The sequence below is a fragment of the Larimichthys crocea genome, chromosome XV (genome assembly GCF_000972845.2).
Source record: "Larimichthys crocea isolate SSNF chromosome XV, L_crocea_2.0, whole genome shotgun sequence".
NCBI classification, from domain to species: domain Eukaryota; kingdom Metazoa; phylum Chordata; class Actinopteri; family Sciaenidae; genus Larimichthys; species Larimichthys crocea.
Window position 1 is genome coordinate 14,408,926 of NC_040025.1, and position 26,853 is coordinate 14,435,778.

At 40.7% G+C, this 26,853-nt stretch overlaps 2 protein-coding genes across 3 annotated transcripts in view; one reads left to right on the forward strand and one right to left on the reverse strand.

Annotated features, from left to right (window-relative positions):
* The window catches only part of LOC104933184 (ERC protein 2-like), a 156,292-nt gene that overhangs the window by 34,319 nt on the left and 95,120 nt on the right, over nt 1–26,853 (forward strand). The window contains exons 8-9 of the mRNA XM_027288591.1: nt 17,282–17,419; nt 22,262–22,450. Coding sequence (XP_027144392.1) covers nt 17,282–17,419; nt 22,262–22,450 — 327 coding nt within the window. The remainder of the gene's footprint in view (nt 1–17,281; nt 17,420–22,261; nt 22,451–26,853) is intronic.
* On the reverse strand, nt 1,676–4,343 carry LOC113747734 (trichohyalin-like). Of its 2 annotated transcripts, XM_027288593.1 has the most exons (3): nt 4,163–4,342; nt 3,032–3,205; nt 1,676–2,802 (listed from the first exon to the last, which is right to left on the reverse strand). In XM_027288593.1, the coding sequence occupies exons 1-3, from the start codon at nt 4,193–4,195 to the stop codon at nt 1,804–1,806; spliced, it is 1,206 nt and encodes a 401-aa protein (XP_027144394.1). In that variant the 5' UTR covers nt 4,196–4,342; the 3' UTR covers nt 1,676–1,803. The 2 variants fall into 2 exon arrangements, with proteins under 2 accessions (XP_027144394.1, XP_027144395.1); XM_027288594.1 differs by lacking the exon at nt 3,032–3,205 and having other exon boundaries at nt 1,676–2,763; nt 4,163–4,343.

The following is a 26,853-nucleotide window of genomic DNA, read 5'->3' on the forward strand; positions in this document are numbered from 1 at the left end:
CATGTCCTCAAATTAGATCTCCATCACCCTCCCCCTTGCTGAGTTTATTGAAAAAAAAGGCTCCAAAGGTCACATGCAGTGCCATCAATCTGTGGGTATATGTGTGCATATATGAGCGCATGAATATGTTCAAATGCATTATTATGTCTCTGTGACCTCCAAGTATTTCTGTGCGACAAGTTTAAAGATGACCTTTATGTTCCCCCTGCACTGTACTCCTTCGGGTCCCACATCGCACTTAATAAGCTAGTTTGTAGCTGATTAAAGGGGCCCCTCTGCTTTAGTGACATTTGTTCATGTTTTATTTGAACTTTAAATTTAATAGCCGAAAAAATGTTTGCTAAGCTACAAGTTTATTCTGAGGTATTTTGTGGAAAGTTAAAAGTTTTCGTCACTATTTGTGTTATGTGAGATTTTTGCTGCTGGGTATTGTTGTGCTATTTTACTGTGAGCCTCACTTGTCATTTTTATCTGTATAGACGAGATTATAACATTTAGATTAGTTTGTCAGATTAGTGGTGAGATTATTTCAGATGATGACTCTGTATAGATTTAGTTTGAGCTGACTGTCATTGTCTTGATGGCTGGTTGCTTTTTGCTCCTTCACTGAGCTTTTTCACATCTTTCTTTGCAGACAGCCTCCCTCTTCCACTCTACCCATGTGTTTTTTTCACTCCAGGACACCTAACTCTCCTTACATATGTTGCTCTCAATCTTAAAAGCTTCCTCATTCATAATGCCACAGTTTATTGTTAAAATCCATCAGTGATAAAAGCGCACTGTTTATTCACTGTTATAATATAATGATTCTTACATGTGTTAACATAAAATGAATGGTAGAAGAAATGATATTTGAATGAAGAAGCAGACCATTTTACACTATAAACCGACAGGTGTTTCACTCCATTAGCCACACTGTATACACTGACCACAATCTGATTGGTTTTCCAAACTTCCTATTTTCCAACAGTCCCTGGGGGCTATAACTTACAGTGCTGTGTCTCGAGGGAAGGGCAAGAGTGGAGTGAGGAGTCAAAGCTAGTTTCCTTTCTAGGCTTCATACTCTCTAAGTTACTGCTGGCTATTTAAATATATGGACAAGCTCTGTGTGAGTTTGAAGTCTTCACAAAGGGTATGTCCTCCCCTGACACAAATCTAAATACCAAGGATGTATTTCCGAGTGACTGCATTTTCCTCAGCAATGACACTGATCCTACATCCGTCACAACAAATGAAATGTGTTGACCTGAGGCTGACCTGAATGTGTAGCTCATTTTAGTGGCTTAAATTAATTTTGCAATACTGTTTTAAAATGTTGTTCTAATTGTACTATACTGACAAAACTGTCCTTTCACTGCTCCCCCTATCTAACCGTTCAACTTCAACTATAAATCGACAGAAAGGAAATCTACAAATGCCTAAAAAATCACAGTTGTAGCCCCATTTTTCATTTTGACAAAGTTAAAAAACATTGAAATGGCACTATAGTCATCAAAAATTACTCTGTAACCAACAAGTAGGTGAGCTACGGTAGACATGAAATTGAAATTTCTAGCTGAATTATATCAGCACAGACCGAATAGATGCATTGAGGCCGATCTGAACTCGCTGTAGAAATGTGACACATCTTCCAATTATTCATCTGAATTTTTCTGATTTCCTGAAGACTAAAACATTGGTTGAGAACAGAGAAGACTTTTATTTGTAACATATACAACATAAATAAATGTCGATGTACAATGGCACTCTTTGGTGTTTACGTTTCTTGGTACAGCTGCTGTTGCCATGTTCGTCCCTGCTGGCTCAAACAGAAACAAAGCTGGAGGATGAATTATTTGACATGCCGACAGCACTGGTTGTTGGTGATTTTTGTTCTGTCAGTGATGCATTTTTCTTCTGCATCATCATATCTGCCTGTTTGCTCAAAGCCTCCCTCATGCTCTGGATGTGTGTCTTTTCTTCAACGTAGGCTTTCCTCATCTTTTCCATCTCCATCTTTTCCATCTCAAACACCTTCCTCTCCTCACACATAACATGTTTTTCAGCATTAAAAGCCTTTCTCCTCTTATATCTTTTCCTAAGTGCTTTATTGAAGGCTTTTCTTTCTTTTTCTATGTTCTCCTTCTCCAATCGGAAAGCATCTCTCATCTTCTGGATGTCCGTCTTTTCTTGAATGAAGGCCTCCCTCATCTTTTCCATCTCCGTCCTTTCCATCTCAAACACCTTCCTCTCTTCACACATAGTGTGTTTTTCATCATTAAAAGCCTTTCTCCTCCTATATTTTTTCTTAGGTTTTCTATCAAAAGCTTTTCTTTCCTTTTCTATGTTCTCCTTCTCCAACTGGAAAGCATCCCTCATCCTCTGGATTCCGATCTTTTCCCGAATGTAGGCCTTTCTCATCATTGCCATTTCTTCCTTTGCTCTCTTGAACATCTCGCGGTCATTAATCATAGCATGATATTCATCATTAAAGGCTTCCTTTTTCATATTTTGTTCCTTAAGTTCTTTTTTGAAGGCCTCTCTTTCTTTTTTCATGTTTTCTCTCTCCAACTCGAAAGCCTCCCTCATTCTCTGTATGTCTGACTTTTCTTGAATGTAGTCCTCTCTCGTCATGGCCATCTCTTTCTTTTCTATCTCGAAAGCCTCCGTGTCCTCACACATAGCATTTTTCTCTGTCTTTTTTCTTTCATATTCTATCTTCTCCTTCTCCGACTGGTAGGCATTCCTGATCTCAGCCATTTGAGCACACTCTTTCTCAAAGGCCTGGACGTGATCAGATTCTGTACCATCACTGGTAATTTTCTAGAACAAAAGGAAGGAAATATTTTTTACATATCTTCTTTGTTTTGAAGTCATTCAAAGAACCTTTTCCCGTTTCCCTCTTCTCGAATGTGGACCATATTCTGTACTCTTGGAAATTCTTACAAGTATTCTACAAGATACATTTTGCATATTTAAGAAAAGAGCAAAAACTGCATCACCCAACTCTGTATGTAACAATTACTTCACTTTAACAGAAAAACTACATTACCTCTTTGTTCTCCTGGATCGATTCTTCCTGGGAGAGGAGACAGTTAGCCTTGTTGTCCAGAGGGATCATGTCTCGCTGCTGGGTATTTTGTGCCAGCCGGTTCATCTCTGTACCCTGTGCTAGTTGTTGTTGTTGTTGTTGCTGCTGAAGCACGGAAGGTACATGGAGATTCATCTAGAAGCACAGAAATACAGCATATATTTGATAAACACGTAATTGAATTAGCCTAACTTGTTTGGTTTAGTTCAAACAAACTCTGGTGTATTTGCTCGTTTAGTTTGGTTTGTTTAGACTGGTGGGAAAGCTGTCAATAAAACTCTGGTCTGGTCTGGAATAAACAACCGGACAGAGGCCCTCCTTTTTCAGCTGGTCCAAAAATGGTTCGTTTACGCAGCCACAATGTGACGTAGCTGTGTTTGCTGTGCACATTCAGTGTAATGGTTAAGGTGCATACCACATAACTACAGTGTTCCAGCCAGGGACCTTTATTGCATGTCATACCCCAACAGTTTTCCTCTATTTTTTCCTCTCTGTCTCAATACCATGGATATTTTGGCAGCTCCTCAAGAAGCTGTTTGTAAAAAGCAGTAGCCACATAGTAACCATCCACCATCATTTACCTTTGTTGACCCATCATATGATGTCTAGTCAGTCTTGAATAATAAGGCTCATAATCAGGTATTTATCTATTTCAGGTAGGTTAGTGAACTCTTTCTCACACATGTTGAATAAATATAACACATAGTGAATCGCTAACAAGGGTCCATGTAGCGCTGCTGATGTAAGATGAGAGTCATCAAAACTGTCCAATAAATTGATCAGCTGTGGGTCCACCTGGCTTCATATTTACATCTCTTGGTCTGTTTGAGAGAAGTTATAATAAGTTTGAAAACATGAACTGGACCGGGCCTAAAAGGTAACAATGTATCTTTTTTTTCTCCCAGGGTTTCATGACCAAATGAATCAATCTAATCTATGTACGAGACAGCATTTTGAATTTATTTTACCATCTCACTGTTGGATTATTGTGTTAACCAATCAACTTGAACTTTTCTAGAAGCATGCAGTTAATTTCGTTTAAAAACAAACAAACATCATCTAACTGTACATTTAGGCAAATGTAGTACTTACCACCAAAGAAGGTGAGTCCTGTGAAATTTCCATCAGTGCAATTTCTAGTAGTATTTATCTAGTAGTATCCTGGCTGTTTTTATATCTTACTTTATTAATGTCTCAGTATATTCAATCCTCTCGATGTTCTGTGCACTGAAATAACTGCTCTGCTCTTCTAAGTTCTATGTAGAGTGCAAGCAGTTGCCAAGGTTATCAATGAAAGTAAAACATACTGCTGTCATATTTATATTGTTATAAAATAACAGAAGCACACACAGATTTTTTTAAATGAACACATGACAGCTTCTTAAAGGGCGATATAGTGCCCTTCACTGGTTAAAAACGTGTAACCAAGTAGCCGTGTGGACCCTTTTAGAGCTATTTTAGATTCTTTAATCTTAATTAGTCTTTCTGTGATCTCTGAACTCCATATCCGTGAGGTTGACTGATATATCCACGGTTTGATATCGGCAGCAGAACTTTCTTGCATGTCACCCGTTTCCTATCTGCCTTTATACCATCAAGCATCACACAGTAGTGTTGTTCACCTCAATTTAATCTTCAGTCACAAAATTTGGATTTTGATTTACCGGGAACAAATCCATTTGTCAACATACTGTCAACAGTAGGTCCAATAAAAACTGTTCACAGTGAGGTCTGTGGATTACCACAGTAAGCAGGACATTGTTTCTGGAAAAAAAACACGTTGCTGTGTTTTTTTAAATGTATTTTTTCAATGCTGGGAACACCGCAAATGAAATTCCATTAATCTGTCTTGTTGTATTTGTGTGGCGCCAGAAAACCTTGCCAAATAATAATATAACTATCTGTATGCCTCTAGAGGGCGTGAGACAATATGTTTTTTTGTAATTTGGGTGAACTAACCCTGTAATGTGTTATGACTAATCATTCCATGGTAATGTTTCTCAGCATAAAAATGCTCTTGGGGTGAACTTGTTCAAATGGAATTCAAAATATTGTAACACCTGAGATTCTTAGCTACGATTCAGGGATCCACATTATAGGCAGCTATAACTTACAAATATGTTTACAACAGGAAAGACAGGAGTGCAGCTTGGAAGCTTAAGTTATTTCCTTTCCGAAGCCATACTGTAAAAGTCATTGCATTAGGATTGTAAAAAAGACATAGACCAACCCTGCTTGTTTGAAGTCTTCCCAGGACAGGATAAAGCTTTCCCTGATGCTTCCTGTATTGAAATATCAAGGGTACATTTTCCTCAATAAAGGGGAACTTTTTTTGATATGACAAAACATTCTGGCTACACAAAAGCTACGTTGGTTTGAGGATCATCTGCAGTTGCTTTCCTGAAACAATGGGATGAGGCTTAGATCACTTAAAAGTTGTGCTGGGCCTCCTCCTCATAAAATTATCAGCTCTGAATGACTCAACTCAACAGTTCATAGGGCTATTAATCTCTTGTATATGTTCCCCACTGATGAAAAGAGTCAATATCTATACCAGACACACACACATACAATCTGACATGTGTCATCCTCCTGGATCGGGTTAAGACGATGCATCTGTGTTATTACGACAAGCTCTCTATCTTTACTACAAACAGGTCCAATTCCCAAACCACCCAGAGTGTTGGTGATGATGACACAGGCCAATGACAAATCAAGTCGTGTGTCATAATGGCTTTGTTAGTGAGTATGTGCAAACTTGCTCTCTTCCCAGTCATAAGGAATTGACATCTGGAGAACTAAGAGAAAAAGCAGTCTGTAGGATTCTTATGTGGGTGTAATATAAAATGGAACGGAAGAAGCTGAAAAAAAATATATAATGTAAATAACAACAGGGAGTCTGTTTGCTGTATTACACGGTAGTTCGCAAATGTTGCAGTTTTGTATTCTTTGACTAGTAAATCATATCTAATCTTTCTTCCCTGTCGCTGTGTTGTTTTGAGACATTTTTTCTTGGATTGTGTTCTTCACTGGACTAACTTTTTATTTCAGTTTTTACGTTCATGCACATAAAAATGAGAGTGCTTTAGTAGAACCACACACATCTACTTCTCTGTTTTTGAAGCTTAAGTGTAAGTCTGTTGCTCTCATCCGTGTTTGACTGTCTGAACGGTAAAGTGCCCCTCTTTAGCCCCACTTTGGGGCGGCATTCACTCTTTAATACAGTGAATGATACTGGAGAAATTACTCCCAGACTGGTGGGAGCAGACACAGATAGATACACAGATAGGCCAATGCTAAACACTTTTGAAATTATAATAGCGCACCACTGCAGAGACTACCTTAAATTGCAGCATATAACACTTATTGCTGCCCTATTTTCTGTCTCGGGAGAATATGACGATTTTTATCTTCTCCTTGGGGCCTCTCCATAGACAGTCACCATGACTTATAGCATGGTACCATGATGTCATTGCTGTAGTTTGAGCCCTACATTGATCCTAATAGTGTGAGGCTGAATCTAACTAAAAATAATGAGGAACTGGTCTTTAAATGAAAAAAAAAATGCATATGCTAGGTTTGTGTGGGCATTTTTGGTCTTACGTATCACAACACAGAACAGTGGCAGCTCTGTTCGAGACCTTGGTCTATGAGACCATGACCAATGCATAATGATGCATTTATTTATTTATTTTTTCATTTTTGGTTCCTTTTTTTTTTTCTTTCGCTGGGGGGGTAGGGTTGTGGGAGGGGGTAGAGCCGGTTGTGGTGTGGTTTTGGCATACATGTGTTATTCATGTTCAAACATTGTGGTCTTCTCAATCCATATTCATGCTTTTAAAAAGGCTAGCTGTGTGCATGGAAGTATAGTATCCCCTATCATGTTCCCTCCCTATAGCAACCACAGACAGGGAGATTCGATTACGTCTGCTTGGGCTGCATTGAGCATATGTGTATATGTTTGTGTGTGTGTGTCTATACAGAAGGATCCCCTGTGTGTCAGAATCTCTGTTAGTTATGATAGAGTCTTGCAGGTCTCCCCCAAACTTTCTCAGGGAAACCCAGCTCTGTTTCAGTGCACGCTCTGCCAGACTCTTTCGGCACTTTTTTCGGCCTGGTGTCATCGCTGGCTCTGGCCTGGTGTCATCAGCACGGCATGGCCTTTGATTGCAAAGAAAAGTAGAGAGAGCAAGGGTGATATAGAGATAGAGATGTTCCCCGGCCTTCTACATTTCCTCTGTTTCCTCTCCCCCACTTTGATCTCTCACTCTCTGTGGAGCAACTGCTCTCCTGTCTCTCCATTTTTACCTAATTTCTTAGAGCTTAAATTTTTTTTCTAAAACACACTCTATGTTCAGGTCCCTTGTTGAATCAACAGATGCAAACCGTCTGTGTCTAATGAGTTTTATATTAATATCATATTCATTTGAGAAAACTACTGTAGTTTTTCAAACTTATGCTGACCATATTTAAAAAAAAAAAAAAAATCATTCTTCCTCCTCCCACATGTTTTATACACCGCCCCAAAACAACACTGGCACTTTTGAGTTTGATGCATGTGGATAGCGAGGGGAAGTGGTGCATGTTGATAGAAAGGAAAATATTAGTCCAGCATTGGCACAGTGTTTACTGTGTGTGGGTGGGTGTGGGTGTGGGTGTGGGTGTGTGTCGTGTGTGTGTGTGTGTGTGTGTGTGTGTGTGTGTGTGTGTGTGTGTGTGTGTGTGTGGAAATGTACTGTAAACAAACATGAGCATTGCTTCCTGCTTTTGTATGCAGATGTGCATGACAGACAATGATCTCTCTCTCTAATTTTAAACTACTTGCTCACACAGTCATGTAAGTGTCGCTTTAAAAGTTCATTATGTCCGTTGACAAACCATTACAAGGGCTGGGAATCATTTAAATACTGACTGAAATGCACCGAGTATCAACAACTGTCAAATGTCTTTCTTCTTTCTTTGTTTTGGTCAGATACTTCCTGTTTTTATTAGGAAACTTCTGTGTTATCTTAGCAAAGTTATTGTGCTGCTACTTCAGTTAGGCAACACTGAACACTGATGCACTGAGAAGTGTGGGACATTTTCGAAATTGTAAACAGGTTTATATTCCCCAAGCTATGGAATTGAAATAAGTACCGAAACTCAGCTGTACTTTATAGACACTTCTATTAAAACATCCCAAAAGATACTCAACTCTAACCGATGCAGTTGTTATAATTGTAGTTTATAAGTATAAACACAACATCTATGATGTTTTTGCATGGAACTGTCACCTGATGTTTTGCAGTGAACCTGCAGAATTAAATCAGTGTCTGAATTTGTCTATATGCATTCCCCTGATCAGCAGCATGTACAATATGTGTGGCAGCACCAGGTCAGGAAGCATTGCTCATCCCGAAATTATCAAATTGCATTGGCTCTGACACTTGAAGCTTGTAGTGTTAAGTATTCCAGGTGAGCAATTGTTTGTGTGCAACGGCTGTATGTCTCAGAGATCCTTATAGATAACTATTTACTGCATGTGTGTGTTTCTGCATGTGAGTGTGTGTGTGTGATCTTGATAGATCTGTGATGAGGCCACCAATGCCTTTCATCCTAATGGATTCCATCTGACCAATCACAGTGCAGAGACATGGCTGCAGATAAGCCCGTTGGAGCTGGGGAGGTTCCGGTAAACACCCTGTGATAGGCCCCCCTGTATCCCCCTCTGCTCCTATCAGCAATCAGCCGGGGTTAATGGTTAGAGCCCGAGGCTGGCTGATTGGAGCCAGGCTACACATCAGTCAAGACAAACCCAGTGTTGGGCCATATGTCAGGCTCCAGCTATTCAAGTCTGTCTTCTTCCTGACCACAACACGTATGCAAGAAATCAAGACGTGTTTGATGACTTTCCGACTTGATGAAGAACTTAGACCTAGTCTGAATCCTGATGATGACACAAGCCATAACTCAGGCTGACCTGTTTTGACCTAACCTGTTGGCAGCCAAGCGTTAGTATTTCATACTGTAAGATCTGAGACAGGCTGTCGGTTCTGTGGAACGTGCTCATATGAAAGGAAGTCACAGTTTGACCCTGAGTTTGAACCATATGACCGTGTGATGTATTTGAGCTCTCTGACCAGATGACTGTAAAGTGGGCCTGGGTCAGAAACTACAGGTTGACACACGGCTGCTGCGGACCCTGCCGGGTGGCCACGTTTTCTTTCTTTCTTTCTTTCTTTCTTTCTTTCTTTCTTTCTTTCTTTCTTTCTTTCTTTCTTTCTTTCTTTCTTTCTTTCTTTCTTTCTTTCTTTCTTTCTTTCTTTCTTTCTTTCTTTCTTTCTTTCTTTCTTTCTTTCTTTCTTTCTTTCTTTCTTTCTTTCTTTCTTTCTTTCTTTCTTTCTTTCTTTCTTTCTTTCTTTCTTTCTTTCTTTCTTTCTTTCTTTCTTTCTTTCTTTCTTTCTTTCTTTCTTTCTTTCTTTCTTTCTTTCTTTCTTTCTTTCTTTCTTTCTTTCTTTCTTTCTTTCTTTCTTTCTTTCTTTCTTTCTTTCTTTCTTTCTTTCTTTCTTTCTTTCTTTCTTTCTTTCTTTCTTTCTTTCTTTCTTTCTTTCTTTCTTTCTTTCTTTCTTTCTTTCTTTCTTTCTTTCTTTCTTTCTTTCTTTCTTTCTTTCTTTCTTTCTTTCTTTCTTTCTTTCTTTCTTTCTTTCTTTCTTTCTTTCTTTCTTTCTTTCTTTCTTTCTTTCTTTCTTTCTTTCTTTCTTTCTTTCTTTCTGTCAGATCAAAAGGCTCCCATTCCCTCTCTCTAAAGAGGAGAAAAAAGAATTAATACTAATGGTGCTGGGAGCAGAGGAATAAAGCGTCAGGGTAATTACCCAGCAATCACTGCAGCATTCCGCAGCTGAGGGGGGCAGAGATAGGGTCTTGAGCCTAAAGAGCATGGACGTGGATCAACTTGGCCGGCACACACACAGACACACTCACACTCACGTACAGCCAAGCTTGCACAAGTGCAATCTGTCTTCATTGAACAGCTCTGGGTCTGCAGGAGTCTCTCCGTGCTCATTTTGCTCTGTGGTCGACCAGGAGAAATCACTACGAAAACAACACTCGCTTCGTCTTTCTCGCTGTTCCTCTGTCATCCTCCGCGTGCATGTCTGCATCTGTGTTGTGTGTGTGTAAGTGTACACACGTGTGTGTGTGTGTGTGTGTGTGTGCGTGCTGGTGTCTGTTTGATATGTATGAATGCAGCAGAGGGTCTCTGTGTGAATGACTTTCTGGTGGAATGTGTGGGGGAGAGGGGGAGGATGTCTGCTTGTCATATGTCTGAGTGCTATATGCAGCCCCCATTGCCTGAACCTGGTCCGATATTCATGATAATAATCGTGGTGGGATTGTGCGTGTGTCTGTGTGAATTCCTCAGAGATCAGTACTGTATAATCAGAATAAGCCACATGTTACAGTGGACGCACATAATTAGACAAGTGGATATGATTTCCTGTTTGTATATGTGCGTTCTTATGCAAGTGCATTCAAGTACATACAAACATATTTTTGTTTCAGGCTCTATTTTGGACTTTTTGGAGTTTACACAAGTCCAAGATTTGTGTTATATTTTAATAAGTAATCTAACTGTTCTCTTCATTGATATAGGCATATTTAAACAGGCTTTCTATTTTTGTTCACTAGTTGTGGAATCATAAAGAAAGATTCATTGCAGCTTATGGAAATAACTGCACACACTGCTTCTGTCTGTGTTTGTACTCAGTCCTAAAACAGGCAATAATGGAAAGAGATGATTACTTTTTAGGATTTCTAGGTATTTCTGATGAGGTGGTTATGAGAGGAAAAGGTTAAGTTTGCACTTTGGCATTTCTCTTTGAGTGAGCTGTGATTTTTTCCTTTTTTGCAAAACTTTATTTGTAAAGGACTGTTTTAGTTTAGTGACTTAGGTTAGGGCTTTTTCCTGTTATTAAGAGCAAACAAATGCCGACAAGTTGAGGTAGGCTGTGTTTTAGCTTATGCAGAACGTGACTGTAATTTGCTTTTAGCCTACACGCAATGTTAAAATAATTGGGTAAACCCTTACCTCCTCGCCACCTTGCTGATGATGGCAGCTGCACTCATCTGTTTAAATGATCGTATCTGCAGTCTTGGCCCCCTCCTAAAGTTTATTCAGCAAGCAGTTTCATATGGTGCAATTGACTTCTTTCATGTGGCATTCCATAAATGAAATTATATTTATGATATCTGTAATTTGTTGTTAAATTATAACCTTTGTGAAGCAGAAACCCGAAAACTTTGGCTACTAAATAATGTGTGTTTGTTCTGGAGAACAGTTTTCTGATTTCTTTTTCGGCCTATTTAACATAATTTCTTACCATTTTCTTTCTTTGTGGGTGTTCTGCTTTTTTAATTCAATCTTTATAAGCTTGTGCCATAATTTTTTATTTATATTTAAGGTCTATGATGAAGGTCGTGTCATTGCACAAGTTGCTTGTTTGTAAAAATATACAAGGCAACTTCAAGGCCCATCATGTGTGTTCATCTTTGTTCTCTATGATTGTTTCTCTGTAATCATAAAGTATATTTCTTTCTGCTTTTGTGTATATTTATGCATCTGTGTGCATGCATTCAAATGAGACTGTGTGTGGACACAGAGCACCTTTGTATTTCTAAACAGCCACCGGTGGTTAGGAGCAAAATGAACGTTGAGGCAATGGAGACGAAGCTGCTGTGAGAGTCACAGGCCTCAGTCTAATCGCAGTGAAACCCGTAGAAAATTCTGTCTGTTTCATTTGCGCCCAGTTCCACTTTGACAAATCTTTTTTTGGCTGTAGGATAGGCGTGGACCTGCCCGTTTGGCCTGTCAATGCTGGTCCTTTTTTGGTTTGGAGACAAAAAAAGGTTCAGTAGAAAACAGCACAGCAGATATAGAGAGACGTGCTGGCATACATGTAGGTACACAGTAGCAGAATATGTTTTTTGTACAACTGTACCCAGCGCTCTTATACAGACAAAGTGCTGGCCTTCGTTCATCGGCTATCTTTTGTTCTCTTTGAGGAGCAAAAATAACAAAAAAACAGAACTGTTCCGTGACAGACTTAAAGAACGATCTTTACTTTTCCTTGTTAAGAAATGTGTGGATGATTTCAGAACCTGAGCATTGTGCTTCATGAACCCTCCCTTCTTTTCCTCCCTCTCTCGGGCACCACTCGTCTTATGAAGTCATTGTGCTCCGTGCGTTGTTATGGTCGATAACAGATGAGTAATGACTCCTCGAGCAAAGCAGCATGACATCAGGAAGGTCATTTGAGGGGAACAGGGGAGAGGTGTCATTTTCTGCTTTGAGGGTCTCTGTGTCACATTGTCCCCTTACATTCCTTGCCAGTCGACTCAACAGAGACCTGGTGGGGACTTCACAGCTATGAGTGTATGGTGGCAGTTCCCTTTCAAGTAGTTAACCCCATTTGAGTGGGATAATGTTTCCTGACAATTTAATGTTTAGCTGCTCCATTTATACACTTATAATGAGGTAGCGTCTAGAAGGTGAGTTCCTTGCCCAATTGTACAAGTAAAATCTCATGTCTGTAAAATTACAAGTATCATATCTCTTAAAATAGGCAGTTCACATATTCAAATAAGTTTCGGAACTCTGTGGCTGTGCGTCACGCTGCTGTCTTCACACAGCAGAGTGACACACAGTACTTGAAAGACCAAAACATAACATAAACACAGTTTTTTTCATTTTACTTGGGAGTTGTCATAAGCGGATAAATGGGCCTGTTGCAAAAAGTTGCCACATGGGGGCGCCAGCTCACACAGTATCAGTGCTTCCACAGTCGGCCGGTGCTGCCCAGTGTTGCTCTGTTTCACAGGCGGAGAAGGGATGGTAGTGGGACAGGGGTTAAATGAAGTGCAAGCACACCCTCCTCATACTGAAAAGGTCATGTCTACCCTGAGCTTCATGACCAAACTGAGTTTCTCTTTGAAGAGCCACATCTGAGTGCTCCTCAGAAGGAGGAAGTCCATTATTAATCTGAGAATCAACAAACTGTGATGGCAGGAGATGGAAAGAGTATGCAGGTGTAGTTGTTTTAGTATGCTGTAACACACATTTGCATACACACACAAACATCATAAAATCCCAAGTTTAATATGTAGATCCTCGGAGTAGCAGTATGTCGTCTTTCATCGTGTTCCTGCCTGACTGTGACCTAGATTTCTCTGGAGAAGTACATGCTGTGTTACTACATATTGTTCAGTTCGCGGTTAGTGTCCCTGCGTGTATTTATGTGTGGCTTTGTGCGTCTGTGTGTACATGCATGCACATACATGTCGATGCCAGGATCTCTGGGTTTTTACAACTGTCCCTGTCATATTTTCAGAGGTGATGACAAGCACAGAGAAATGAGTTGCCTTTCAGAAAGGGTGACCAATAATTGTTTGGTATTTTTATTGGTCCAAAAGAGTTTTAAAAATACAAATGATTGTATTTTTATGGTGGTCAAGCTCCACGCTGGTTTCCTTTGTGTTGTGAAGAAATGATTCCTCTGGAGGCCATAGAGTTCTAGTTCTTAGTTTGGATGGAAGACAGACGGGTCGACCGGGTTTGTGGTTCTGCTCCGGAACAAGCTGCTTTTAGATCAAGATTTTTCGCCAGAGACACAGGGGCTGATACTATTTCACTAACTTCTCCCCCATTACATTAGTACTCAGCTTGCCCTAATCATGATCATACTCTACAGACTGCGAACACAATGCAGCTCCAAGGCTTTCAAAGGATTTCAACGCTGACTGAACTAGATTCAAATTTGTTTTGTTGACAGCTATTAACTTTTTCATTTTACATAAATATAAGTCATCTATTGTTTGAGACTTTGACCTCCCCTGAACACACACGCTTTATATATTTGACACTCATTTAAGAATGAATAAATGCCAATGTCATTATGTTTTGCTTCACTGATGACAATATCACAAGCCATTTTTAATCCACTAGTTTCATAAACCAGCTGATATAGTCATAAACTATATGGCTGTAGCCAGCTGCTCCAAGTTTATAATGATTCATTTGTGGACTTTGTTCCCATAATTTTTACACTTCATACACAGTGTATTTTTTGGTACTGCAATAAAACACCAGCTGTAAAGCACGTCTCTGCATTTTTTAAACAGGATTATGTGAAACATAATTAGCTGATCAACTACAACAACTCTTTTGTTGACAAGTAAAAAACATTAGTAATGATGCCTCTACATCCTACATCCTCCCAGTGTTTTCACATACTTCATCAGTATCTTGGAGGTACAACAGTTGATACCATGTGCAAAGTCAAGGTCAGTAAAAGGTAACTGCGCATCAACACTCCCACCTTTAAGGGGAATCTGGTCCCCCTCCTATCAGCTAGTTGATAAAGTTATCAGAGTCAAAACAGTATGGCTGTAAACAGTGGGGAGCCATGTGTGTGGGAGAGTACTTGAGACAGACGTCATGGTTTCTCAGGAGGATACACACTCAATGAGACAGACAGTCCACACCGCAGTGCCTGGCCCATAGAGTCATGGTAGTTGCCTATCGTAGGTGGTCTGCTTCAGCGGGAGGTGTGTGTGGTTGGAGAGTGGGATGACATATGCACAGTGGTTTAATGATAAAAGCCTGTGTGTGTGTCTAGCTGCGTGTCTTTGTGTGTGTGTGTGTGTGTGTGTGTGTATGTGAGAGAGAGCGAGAGAGAGAGAGAGAGCGAGAGAGAGCGAGAGAGATGCAGGAGTATAGTTTGAGGTAGCCTCATACACTGAGAGATAAAATGAATGACTGCTGTTCTCATCATAACAATTGAGCTACTGGAAGGGAGGCCTCCTTCTCTCCCAGAAAGGCATATGGCTACCCTGCGCCTCGCCTGTACACAAAAGGCATTTCTCTTCATATGTTTTGACTTTGAGAACTCTGACAGAATTCCTTGCCCTCTTTCCCATATCCCCGGCTCAGGCGGCTTGTTCTCATCTACAGATATAGCATTAAAGTTGCGCTAAAGGTTTTATGCACAATTTCACAGAAGGCCGAGTGATGAGGCTAAATATTTCATCGAGGGTTTGTTATTTTGTGCGACCAGGCCAAAGCAAACTTAAGGCTAGTGAAGAATGTAATCATTTATCTAAGACCAGAGGCGACATGCTCAAGCCGACCTGAAACAGGGCCATGTGGCGCCCGTAGGGACAGGGAGCTAGGGTGTGCATGAGTGCTTGTGTATATGTTTCGATGTGTATTTAGGTGAACAGAGTATGTCAAAGCTACTGAATTGCTACAGCTAGAGGCCAAAGCCAGATATATGGTTTGTTTGTACTTCCTCTTGTGTTTACTGCATGTAGAGATAAGAATGTTCCACCGTTGTTCTTGTGAGGGGGGTTCACCGCTGCTTCATGACGTGGAGATCATGAATGTTACTTGCTTTATAACTAGCTTTGGTATTTAAGTGCCGACAACCCTTGGAAAATAAGTGAAAAGTGCCTCTTCAGCCCACACACTTAAAATAAGGAGGAACATAAGAGAATAAACGCGGAAACCCAGATTAATGTCGCCTCCCTCAGTTCCTTTCTCTCTCACAGTGTCTGCCCTAAAATCCCATCTAACGATCATGAATTGCTGGGAATTTTATCTAACTTTGGTAGTGTGAAGCTTTCCCATCATTCCCTGAAGGGTTTAATGTTCCTATCGCTCCTGGACTGACCTATCAGAGCCTTTAGCTTGGTTGTGTAATGACTGTCATTAACCTATCAAGATTTGCCGAAGGGTCCTAGCTGCATTTTCCCACCCCCCACACATACACTTTCCCCACATTGCCAAAAAACCAAGATGGCTCCTTTGAATCCTTGCCCTCCAGGGAGCAGAGAACACCAAAGTCTACAGTGTAATTGGATTCATTTGCAAAATAGCTGTGGAGATTTGAACATTATCTATCTATGTACCCATGACTGGAATGCAGCTTATTCTCCCCACTGGACATTTTTTACCCTGTCACAATTTCTGTTAAAATGTGGTCTCTCGATGGCCTGGAGTGCTTTTCTTGTTTTTATTGGATTCTCATGTTCATTAAATAATGAATTCTTTTCAGTACATGTGCATTTCCTTTGTACAGCACAAGCCCTGATCTGAGAAAGGACCACTCGGGTCAAATGTGGTATTAATGCGTTGCAGCAGTGACTGAATGGTGCTTTGTCTGTCTGTCGAAAAACCACTAAAGAAGACTGAGCTGGAGACAACATCAAATATTATAGATCCTCTATGTCATCTGTATAAGTCTCAACGTACCTCTGGGAGTCTCATAAACTTTTCTAATTAAACTTCCTTTTTTTTTTACCAAGATTATATTAATTCAGTATTGAAAGAAGTGAGCTTGTTGAAATTATAAGCCAAAAGCAAGACACCATGTCCAGTCACCAGATGTCCCTTTGTAACTAATTTGTAGACCTCTGGAGTTTTATTACATTGCACTGTGTCCTACTCCAGCTGCATCTGCTAGTGTTTTGTTTGGTATAGCCCGGAGCACTTTGTGTTTGTGCCTGTGTGTCTTTGTGTGTGTGTTTGTGTTCTGTTTTGCGGATGTTCATCAGATAAAGGCTGTTGAACACCACAACTGGCTATTACACCACCACTTTAGTGACATGAGGTTAGCCACAGAACGGCAGACGCAGAGACACAGTCCAGTAAGTCAAATGTGCTGAATTAACTCAAAGTATAATACTAATGGACTGGTACTGAAGCTGATTTGGTCGCGCTATCTAATGTCTAATGTTGTTTTCACCTCTCCACTAAGTCTTCTGCTGTGCAGTAGAATGAACTTCTTCTCTTTTCGTTTATCGAACCATAATTGTCTTGACCCAAGCTGTACAGTGGAGGCTTTCATTGCTGCTCATCTTTGAGATGCCAGGCCAGAGTGGAAGACATTACAGCAGGAAATCGGAGAATGTAGCCAGAGGCTGAGCACACATTTTGTGTCTGGATTCATCTTCTCGATGAATCAGCGGTTAATGGGTATTCCTTTTCAAGATACTTTGGTACCACAAGGTCTCCAGGCATGTTAGTACAGTTGGATACATTGTACAAACGCTACATAACCTTTCAGGTTTCTGCCCATGATTGTTTTAATTTTTGTGTTTGTTTATATGCTTGGTTCACATCAACATGCTCCTAACCTCAGCTCCTCTCTTTCCCTGTGTCTGTCTTTCTTTCTCCAGATTGAGAACCTGTTGGAGCAGTTAAAGGATAAGGACAAACAGCTGGTTGGGTTGAGGGAACGAGTCCAGGGCCTTCAAACTGACTCCAGCAACACAGACACAGCCCTGGCCACACTGGAGGAAGCTTTATCAGAAAAGGTACAGAGCTGACGGAGGGAGGAAGAGTGGATGAGGATAGCCTTGTTAAAAAAGCCAGAAGTGAAGTTGTAGGTCAAGAAAAGCTAACAGCAACTGCTGAGGAAAGAGACTTGAGGTGAGGTTCGAGGTGGATAGATGTAGCACTGTTGGAATAGTTGCTGGACTAATAATGAAGAGACTAAAACTTGTTTGTTAGGTGTAGACAGCGAAAACTCACAACATGAAACCATTAGACCACCACATCGTCTGGAAATTTTTACCCATTGAGGCACACTGGTCTTTCAGGAAGCTGGTATACAGCATACTCTTAATTAACTTGCGTGCTTTGCTGTGACTCACTGCAATAATTTACTGACACAGCCTCCTAATTTATAGACCTTGGGCCACACTAGATGAGGTCCTCTGTGAAAACAGTGAGGGAGAGAAGGAGGCACTGTGAGAAGGGAAGGTCTAAGGTGAACATAGACAGAGGATTAGTCCCTGTCTGTAACTGTGCTGAACATAGGGAGGGAATGATCTATAGAATAAGGGGAGGATAGAAGTTTTGAAAGGGGGAGGAATGGAGGGATGGAAAAGTGGAATGGCAGAAGAGGCACAGCCCTGATCGAAGAGGTGGCCTCAGAATTAAGGGAGGGAAAGGTCAAGGAATGCAAGGGTGGAGGCAGAGTAAAAAATTAGTAACTTCTGTAAGTCATATGAAAGAAAAAGAGAAAGAACAGAGCTGGCAAGGGAAATACAGTAACCGATAACACAGCTGTGCACATTTTGGAGAAAAAAAAAGTAGCAACAGTGACCATGAGTTAACATAATGAGAGAGACAGTGTGGAGTCGATGCACTATAAAGTCTCAATGGGCTGTGTTTAGTCTAATAGAAAAAGCTTGTTAATTGTCTTTAATATTGGGAAATACGGTGATAACATCTTGCTTTTTTAAAACTGGATTTTACCAACTGGTAATAGTATAACGAGCACAGTACTGTACGCATCCATAGGAAGACACACAGCATAAAATCCTAAAGTTGCAGCTGTCCACTAAGCAGACTTATTGCACATGGGTGGACGGATGAGTGAATGGACTGGATGTTGACCGTAAACATTCAGTGTTTGCTGTTTTCTGGCAACATGAGAGAGCAGCTGGTCTCCATAAAGCGCCACCTCACCACTGCTGAGCTAGCATGCCGCCACTAACACTAAAAGATGAACAGTCTTGCTGGCCACTGTGGCGTTTTGCATTGCTTTTAATAATATCGACTATTTACCCATTGAGTTTTCAGTGTTTCTGAGTAAATACGTGACTTTAGGAAGCTGGAATGCTAATGCAAATGGTGTTTTTTTTTTTCTTATCTGCACTGGTCTTTAGCCATGTGTTTATGAATTTGCACTCATGGCTACAAAGTGGTGCCAGTGATTTCTAATTGAAGACAGGCTTGAACGCAGGGCAGATTCAATGTTATATACTGAACTGAGCATGACCATGGAGATGTCAAATCCTAGTCTGGCAGTATATACATTCTGCCTTGAACTGACTGGCTTGATTTCAGAGTGACTTGATCTTGCTTAGCTTTGTTGCATGTTGCAAAAAAAACCCAAAAAAACACACGATTGATTTGGTGCTGTGGGCTAAAAAATGGTTCCCATTTACATGTTTGTTTGCACTGCAGGCTAAAAGATGGATGCTGGTTTACTTTTTGTTGGCAATGGCTGCTTAAGAATTTGTAGAGTTCCCCGTTAGGACAGATGTGGATGTCCAGCTGTACTGTGTGTTTTCCACACGGCCACATTTTTATGAGTTCTCATGTGCATACCCTATGTCTGTCTGTGTATGCCTTTGCGTTTGTTATCCTGTATTTCTGTGTTTCTCTTTGCATCTTTAGTGTGTTACTTGTCCTCTGACATGCTAAGTGCATACAGAAAATAAGAGCTTCCATGACAAAATTGGAGTGTTGCATCTAGAGCGACACATGAGAGGAAATAAGAGCTGTTTCAGTCAGACATTTACGTCAAAGAACAGACCATTTTATTTGATCCTAGCAAATGGTACAATTTTATTTGATCCTAGCAAATAGTAATACAGTTAGACCTGGCAGACAAGACTCTGCATGTTTGAGAGAGCTTCCAATGAATCTGAACAGTGGCGAGTATTCTGTGACGTAAATGCCTGTATGAATATTATTGGATGTTACTAGGCATAGCTGTGAATGAGCCAATCATTATGAAGCATATTGCAAACTCCTAATGGCAGTGACTCTATACAAGCGTAACTTCAGTGCTCTCTCTGAACTAACAGAGACAGAGTCAATATATTGACCGTTTATACCATATTATTACACAGTTAGATCTGGCAGAAAAGAATGAATCCAAACAGTGGTGAGGATTCTGCTGAGAGAGCTAATCCCCCAAAACAAAATGATTGCCTCCTGCTTAATACGTATTATAGCATTATAACCCCACCAAACACCAGAGCCACTGCAATCCGCTATCCTGTATCTGTGTTGCAATTTACTTTGAATGCTAGCAAAGCCCTCCTCATCTGACAAGTAGCTCAGCCAAAATCTTGGCTCCTCTCAAATAAACATGTGGCAGGATACTAACAGTATCCTCAACAATAATGTGCATAAGCAATGTGAAGCAACAGCATGTTGCAATTCCCCTAACTCAATTATACTGGGTAAACTCAGGTGAACATATGGCATGATACTAATAGCGTTATAATACAACCGATGGCTGATGGACAGCAGCCTGACCACAACTCTTGGAAGGGCTGCAGAAGATGACTGCAATTACTTGCTTCTAATCAGATCATCGAAAATGAGAAAGGACGGATTGTGTCAGGTCAGCTGTGGCAGCAAATGGCCGTTGGCATGAGCGCCTGTGCTGCACACCTGCATGTCTGTGATTGGATGTTACTAGCCACACCTGTGCATGAGTCAGTCATTGTGAAGCGTATGGCAAACAGCTGATGCCAGAAAGCCAAAGCAAGTGCAACTTCAGCACTCTGCCTGAGCTAATGCTGTGTAGACATCGAAAGGTGACGTTCAAACGATTTCAAATCTTTCGAGTCACAATTTCAAAATTTCCTTTTTTTCAGCTGTGACTGTACTGCTTACTGTTGGCTAGATGCAAAATAATGCTGAGTCACTTAATTTCTCACACTATGTCATGCTGTCAGGCTTCAACACTGACCATAGGAAAGCAGCTTAGGTTGAGCCAGACACAGGAGTGCTTGAGTTCTTGAGGTATACATGGATGTGTGTGTGTGTGTGTGTGTGTCAGGCAGCTGTTATTTTCTTTTATTGCGTTGAATTTTATTTCCTTGTTCTTCCCTGAATTTATATCCATTCATTCAATAATTGTTTACATTGTGCTCAGAAATCAGTCTATTATAGACAGGATTTTGGCTGATGTGTGTTTCATTCCCTTTGCAACACACGGACCAACACAGGACATAGATGTTTTCGCTTAAAATGATCTTTTATCACCTAAATTTGTTTTTGTTGCCGGCAGACTTTGAAATGAATAGCATAATGGCACAATAAACTGTAAATCCCGTTTCTGCCTCGGCCCATCTGTTTACCCAGAAACCACTTCTGATGCAGCCTACATATTATTCAGCTGTGATGAGGAGAACATTGGCGAGGTTTTCAGACTTTGTGGTCAACACAGGGTGTGTGTAATGTGTTTACAAGAGCAAGTGTGTGTGTTGCTAATCACACACCCTGTCACAAACCTGCTCTTGGAGCCAGTCGCTAGCCACAGTACTGTGGTTCTAATTAACAGGCTGGGGCATTGTGTGTGTGTGTGTGTGTGTGTGTGTGCGCGCATCTCTGTGATGTTTTGTGTGTGAGAGAGAGTTTTTGTTGTGTTTACGTGTGCTCCACACACGCCTCATAGAGGCAGGTTTTATTATCACATCCTGGTCTCTTTCCCTAAACCCCAAACATCCTAGAGATATTTCATAATGTGGGGAAAACACCCAGGACCTATTAACTATGTGGTCTCTCTCCCTCTCTTTTATTTCTCTCTTTCTCTTGCCCTCTCTTCCAAAGCCCACTATGTAGTGTGTTACTGTGCCAGGTCTAGTTAGTGGGTGTATTTGTCCAATTACCCAGGGGTTTAAAACTGCCAATCATGCGGCGATGCCACATCGTAAAGCCTCATTGCTGAGCTGTGCTCTGTGCCTAAATAAACACCTGAGTAAACACCTTGATAATCACTTCAGTCCACACCTAAACACACACACATACACCTTAACACGCACCTACTACACACACCTTGAATGCTCCACCACCCATGGTGTGGTCCTGGTCTCAGGCCAATGCCCAAAGCCATGGTCCTCCTGCTGTCCGATGTGATTGGAGAATAAAGAAAATTATGACATAAACATTCCAACTTGGTTTATCAGAAGGCAATGCAGAGCTGTCAGCAAGTGATCTACAGTACTGTCCAATCTGTTCTCAATAAATCTGTCTCTGTCCCTCAACTCTTCCTTCCTCCCTCGCTCTCTCTGCTCTACTTGGCTCTGATCTCCTCATGTCCCTACTATTATTTATGGTGCTATTATTTATGATGGGCATTTATGAGTTTGTCTTTGGCCTCACTTTGCGAACCATGCTTGTAAGCCTATTCAGCAGGAGACTGGCTCAAAGTTTTCAATAATGATAGGAAAGAACTGTAATCACACAGGCCTGACAATCTTTTGCCCACTGGAAGCAAAACAACATTTTACAACATTTCCTAAATCTAGTCAAGTTTTTATGCAGATGAGCAGTAGCTCTTTATTATATTCTTACACATACTTCTCACCAAGCATTATTTTTCCTTCTTTACTATCTCCATATCTCAGGAGCGGGTGATTGAGAGTCTACGTGACCAGAAGGAGCGGGAGGATAGGGTTCGGCTGGAAGAGCTGGAACAGATGAGGAAGGAGAACCAAGAGTTAAAGGACAAACTTTTAGTCCTGCAGCCCCAGAAACTGTGCCAGAGTCAGCCTGCTAACCACGGCCTGAACCAGAACCAGAGGCCTGATGGAGAGGTCAGTATTGTGACGTAGTTATGGTAACATAGAAAGTGATACTGTGTAGATAACAACAGAAGGTGTGTGTGTGTGTGTGTGTGTGTGTGTGTGTGTGTGTGTGTGGTCTGCAGGGTTGGTCATTTTTGTAAATACGTTTGGGCTATTGTTGTCATCGGCCTCTAAATATTATATTATAATCTAGAATAAACAAAACAAAATACAACTCATGGTTGAAGCAACGTGTTGATGCGAGCTCTGTACAAGGCAACTGAAGATTGCTAGTCTGGTATGTGTTTGGACTGCAGACAGCCATCAATATTTCATCGTTATCTGCATCATAACAGACGTGCACACGCTGCAACTCCTGTGCCAAGCTCTAAAATAAGCACAAACACAAACCGTCATTTCACAGACAGTGATAAATCATAAAACAAATAATAACAGGTACTTTTTCTCACAAGCTTTTACTGTTGAATGCGAACATCAAAACACTTTTTTATTGTACAAAAAGAATTAAAAGAATTTACTCTAACAACCATTCTGCAGTGGTTGTAATATACTACTTGTACCCTGTATTTACACTGCTAACATCTACAGTAATGGTAATTCCACTCTCTTACCTCCCTGTGAGCATCCACAGTATTGTTAGCAACTCCCTAGCAAAGGGCCTGCCTGTACTTTGTCCCACAGGATAAAGGGATGAATTAAGGGAGAGTGATTTATGGGTGTAAAATATCCCTCTATTCCTGTTTGGGTGCCAAGTCAGAGGCCGTGCTGTCTTTTTTCTCCCTTTTTTTCCCCCTTCTCCCAGGCTTACAAGCCAGGGCAGACTCTCGCCATGCCAGAATTTATGAGAATGTTTTCTTTTATACTCATAAAAAGCATACACACATCTCATTCCTGTGAAATGATATCTTGTTGAATGTTGACGCGGCACCACATGAAAGGGACAGCAGCTCAATAACTCTTTGTAGCAAGCAGATTCACACTCTGACAGAAGTGTTGCCATAATTGGAGTATTTTGTGTACTCGGCAGCAATCAGACCTGTTATGTAAACTTACAGATTCTTCAAAAAGACAGATGATGTTTGCGTGTTTATATTTGTCAGTGTGGGTGTGTTTTTTTTTTTTCTTCTGTATGCCTGTGCATGCATGCCAGCACAGAAACAACGGTTGGTGGCGTGTTTGTGCGAATGTGTGAGCGCCTTCATGTGTTTGAGTGTGTCGGTGTGTTTGATCCCATTGTACTGCAGTGGAGTGTGACAGGTTGTGTGGCTGTAATACTTAGTGGGTCAGAGGTGAACTGACATGGTGCCTGAGATTAGCATCTGATCAAACTAACCTACCACACACAAACACATACACACGCGCACATTTACCTCAGTCAGCCGTCAGCCAATGAATAACACGATTTAACACTGACGGCCATGTATGATTTCGGTCTAAATGCTAAATCGGCTATGCACATCGGTGTTGTAGATGGCAGGAATCCAGCACCAATGAAACTCAAATCATAGTCGAATGATAAAACAGACACGTACTTTGTCGTGACCATTGCATTCCTCAGCGTCCAGGTGATTTGCTGCACTGTCACTATAAAGGCCCTGTGGTTGCTCACCTCCATCAGAGCGATAGAATGAACTGATCTTCCACCACACACTGTAAATCCTCCCTGTTAGAAGACGTCTCATTTCTTTCTGAAGGGTTCATTTGCAAAAAACTCTGATTTCTGACTAGGGATGCAAATTATCGATTAATTCATTAATCGTTAGTTGATTGACCTTATCGGTCGATTAACGGTTAACTGATAAGCGGCTTTTTTTCCTGAGAACATACATTTCTCACGGTGTCTTTAACATAAAGCTAAATATTGCTTATATGCTGAATACAAAAATGCATGTTATATTCCTCAACTAATGTTTTATTGTACCAGTGGGGATATGGTACAGATATGGCATTTAACCAAAATAAATTCTGCACAGAAAATTGAAATAAATAAAAAAAATAATTGTGCACTGGCTCACCTGTTGCATGTGAAACATTAAGCAACATAAAATATTGTTTTAAAGCTATACAATATGGGCTTAGCCTACACAGTATTAAGCCTACATATAATTATATGGTAAAGTACTTAGATAAAAACTTGAAACATTAGCAGCACCACTTATAATCTCCCTTGTTCTGAGAAAGGTCACAGTAAGATTACCTGGAAACTTACAGTAACATGTAGTACTGTACACAGCTTCAATCATCCCTGAGGAAGGTGACAGGAAAATCAGAGGGCCTCTATTAAACAATTTCCTGCAGAAATGTTGAGAGTGACAAGGCTGAGCATGTTTATTTAGACACAGGTGCAGATAGCATTAGCATGTTAGCATTAGCATGTATTTAATTCTTAGTGGCTAATGCTAACTGCTAGCGCGTCAGCACGCCTGCAGGTTTTGAAGGTTTTATCTTAGTGAACTCGTAGAGCTGCTGAACTTAAACGTAGCACCGCAGAGTTTACACTGAGCGTCTTTGTCATCATTACTTAGTTTGAAATGCTCCATACTTCACTCCGGGTCTGTCGCCGCGTTGCGTTCAGGTACGTTCGCTGTGGCCTAGATTAAGCAATGGCGCCCTCAACTGGCGACACCATGAAACTTCACTGAAAAAACTCCTGTGGAAAATGGCCCTAGATTCAGTTAACCCGATTAATTTAATTTAATCGATTAAATTCTTTCCGGCGATTAACCGGTTAATCGATTAACTGTTTACATCCCTATTTCTGACTCAAAATCTCTGTTTTGATTTATTTTCCTGAATACTATTTTGTGTGCACTCTGTGGAAGATCAGTCTGATGTTTTATTCATTTTCTGTTTTGTTTTTTTTGCAAATTACTGTTATTGAGTTTGAATGCACTTTTTGTAACTTGCTTTGAAAAAAAAAAGCATCTGCCAAATTAATGTAATAATGTGATATCATGGGCGGACTGGGACAAAAAATCGGCCCTGGCATTTTGGACCAGAGCAGCCTACAACAACCCCCCCTCCCCGCGAGGCGAACTTTTTTCTCGCGCGCCATAGCGCCATAGATGCGCCGTGCGCCCTAGCCGAACCAGCCCCCCCGCTCCTGCGCGGCCCACATTGCTCATCGCTAAGCCCGAGTGTGTTTGGGGTGTGTGATCTACTCGTTAAATATATATATATCGGGACTTGTCGGCCTAAATAGCACGTCGGCCCACCGGGCAAATGCACGGTATGCCAGATTGCCAGTCCGTCCCTGTGTGATATAACAATCCAAAGAGAAAAGCTGAGATGTTCTTATTGTACTACTTTTAAAAATGGGTTTTCCAGCATACAGACTTGTGAGTTCTTAACTACACAACAACATGTGCTTGATGTTTAATGATGTCACAAACATCTGATCTGTTGTGAGCGCATTAGATGAATCCTCTTTTCTGACTTAATACATCTGTTAGTGGGTAAAATGGTCGCCTTGATATACAGTAAGTGCTTTTTAAATGTTTACATTAATCCATGAGAAACTGGTGATAAACTGATGTTAATCACAAATATATCCAAAAATGGAGAAACAAACTTTTCGCCTAATGGCGCTGTGATATGTGGCCATTTACCTCTTATGCAGATGTAGAGTTTGTGTTTGCCGTCAGGTCATGTACACACAGTGGCCTACTCACTGTATCTACAGATGTTTGTATTACTGACTCAGTCAAGCTGTTAGCGGAGCGTTTTATCTTGACCTCAGAGCTCTGTTGACTTCACTGCATCCTCATCCTCTTCTCATAAAACAGTATTTGTTGATTCCGAGGTTAATAAAGGACTTCTGGAACTAAACATTCGCTCTTCAAAGAGAAAAACAGTAAAGATCCGCAGGGAAGGTTTTGACCTTTCCAGAGAGGATTGGTTTAAATCAGGAAGAAGGCACTACACCTCAGCTTTGGAGTCTTATTCAAAGGACTGTTTGGTCTTTTCAAAACTGACTGATGTAATACCGTCTTGTGTTTTTCTTTTTTTTTTGTTCTGTTTCTTTTTAATGATAAAATCGAGATCAGAGATTGATTTTTGTACTGACAGGTATACAGTGAGATCCAACTTGCCTCACCTCCATCAGAGCGATAGAATGAACTGATCTTCACCCCACTGTAAATCCTCCCTGTTAGAAGACGTCTCATTTCTTTTTGAAGGGTTCATTTGCAAAAAACATCGTGGGATGCAATTATCGATTCATTCATTAATCGTTAGTTGATTGACCTTATCGGTCGATTAACGGTTAACTGATAAGCGGCTTTTTTCCTGAGAACATACATTTCTCACGGTGTCTTTAACAAAAGCAAAAATATTGCTTTATGCTGAATACAAAATGCCATGTTATATTCCTCAACTAATGTTTTTTGTACCAGTGGGGATATGGTACAGAT

What these genes read in the sequence shown, in the direction of transcription:
- LOC113747734 (XM_027288593.1), bottom strand. Translation starts at nt 4,195, where the DNA reads ATGGAAATTTCACAGGACTCACCTTCTTTGGTG. An exon ending in AGGACTCACCTTCTTTGGTG is followed by an intron (nt 3,206 to 4,162) that starts GTAAGTACTACA and finishes CTGTGCTTCTAG; the next exon opens with ATGAATCTCCATGTACCTTC. An exon ending in CGATCCAGGAGAACAAAGAG is followed by an intron (nt 2,803 to 3,031) that starts GTAATGTAGTTT and finishes CTTTTGTTCTAG; the next exon opens with AAAATTACCAGTGATGGTAC.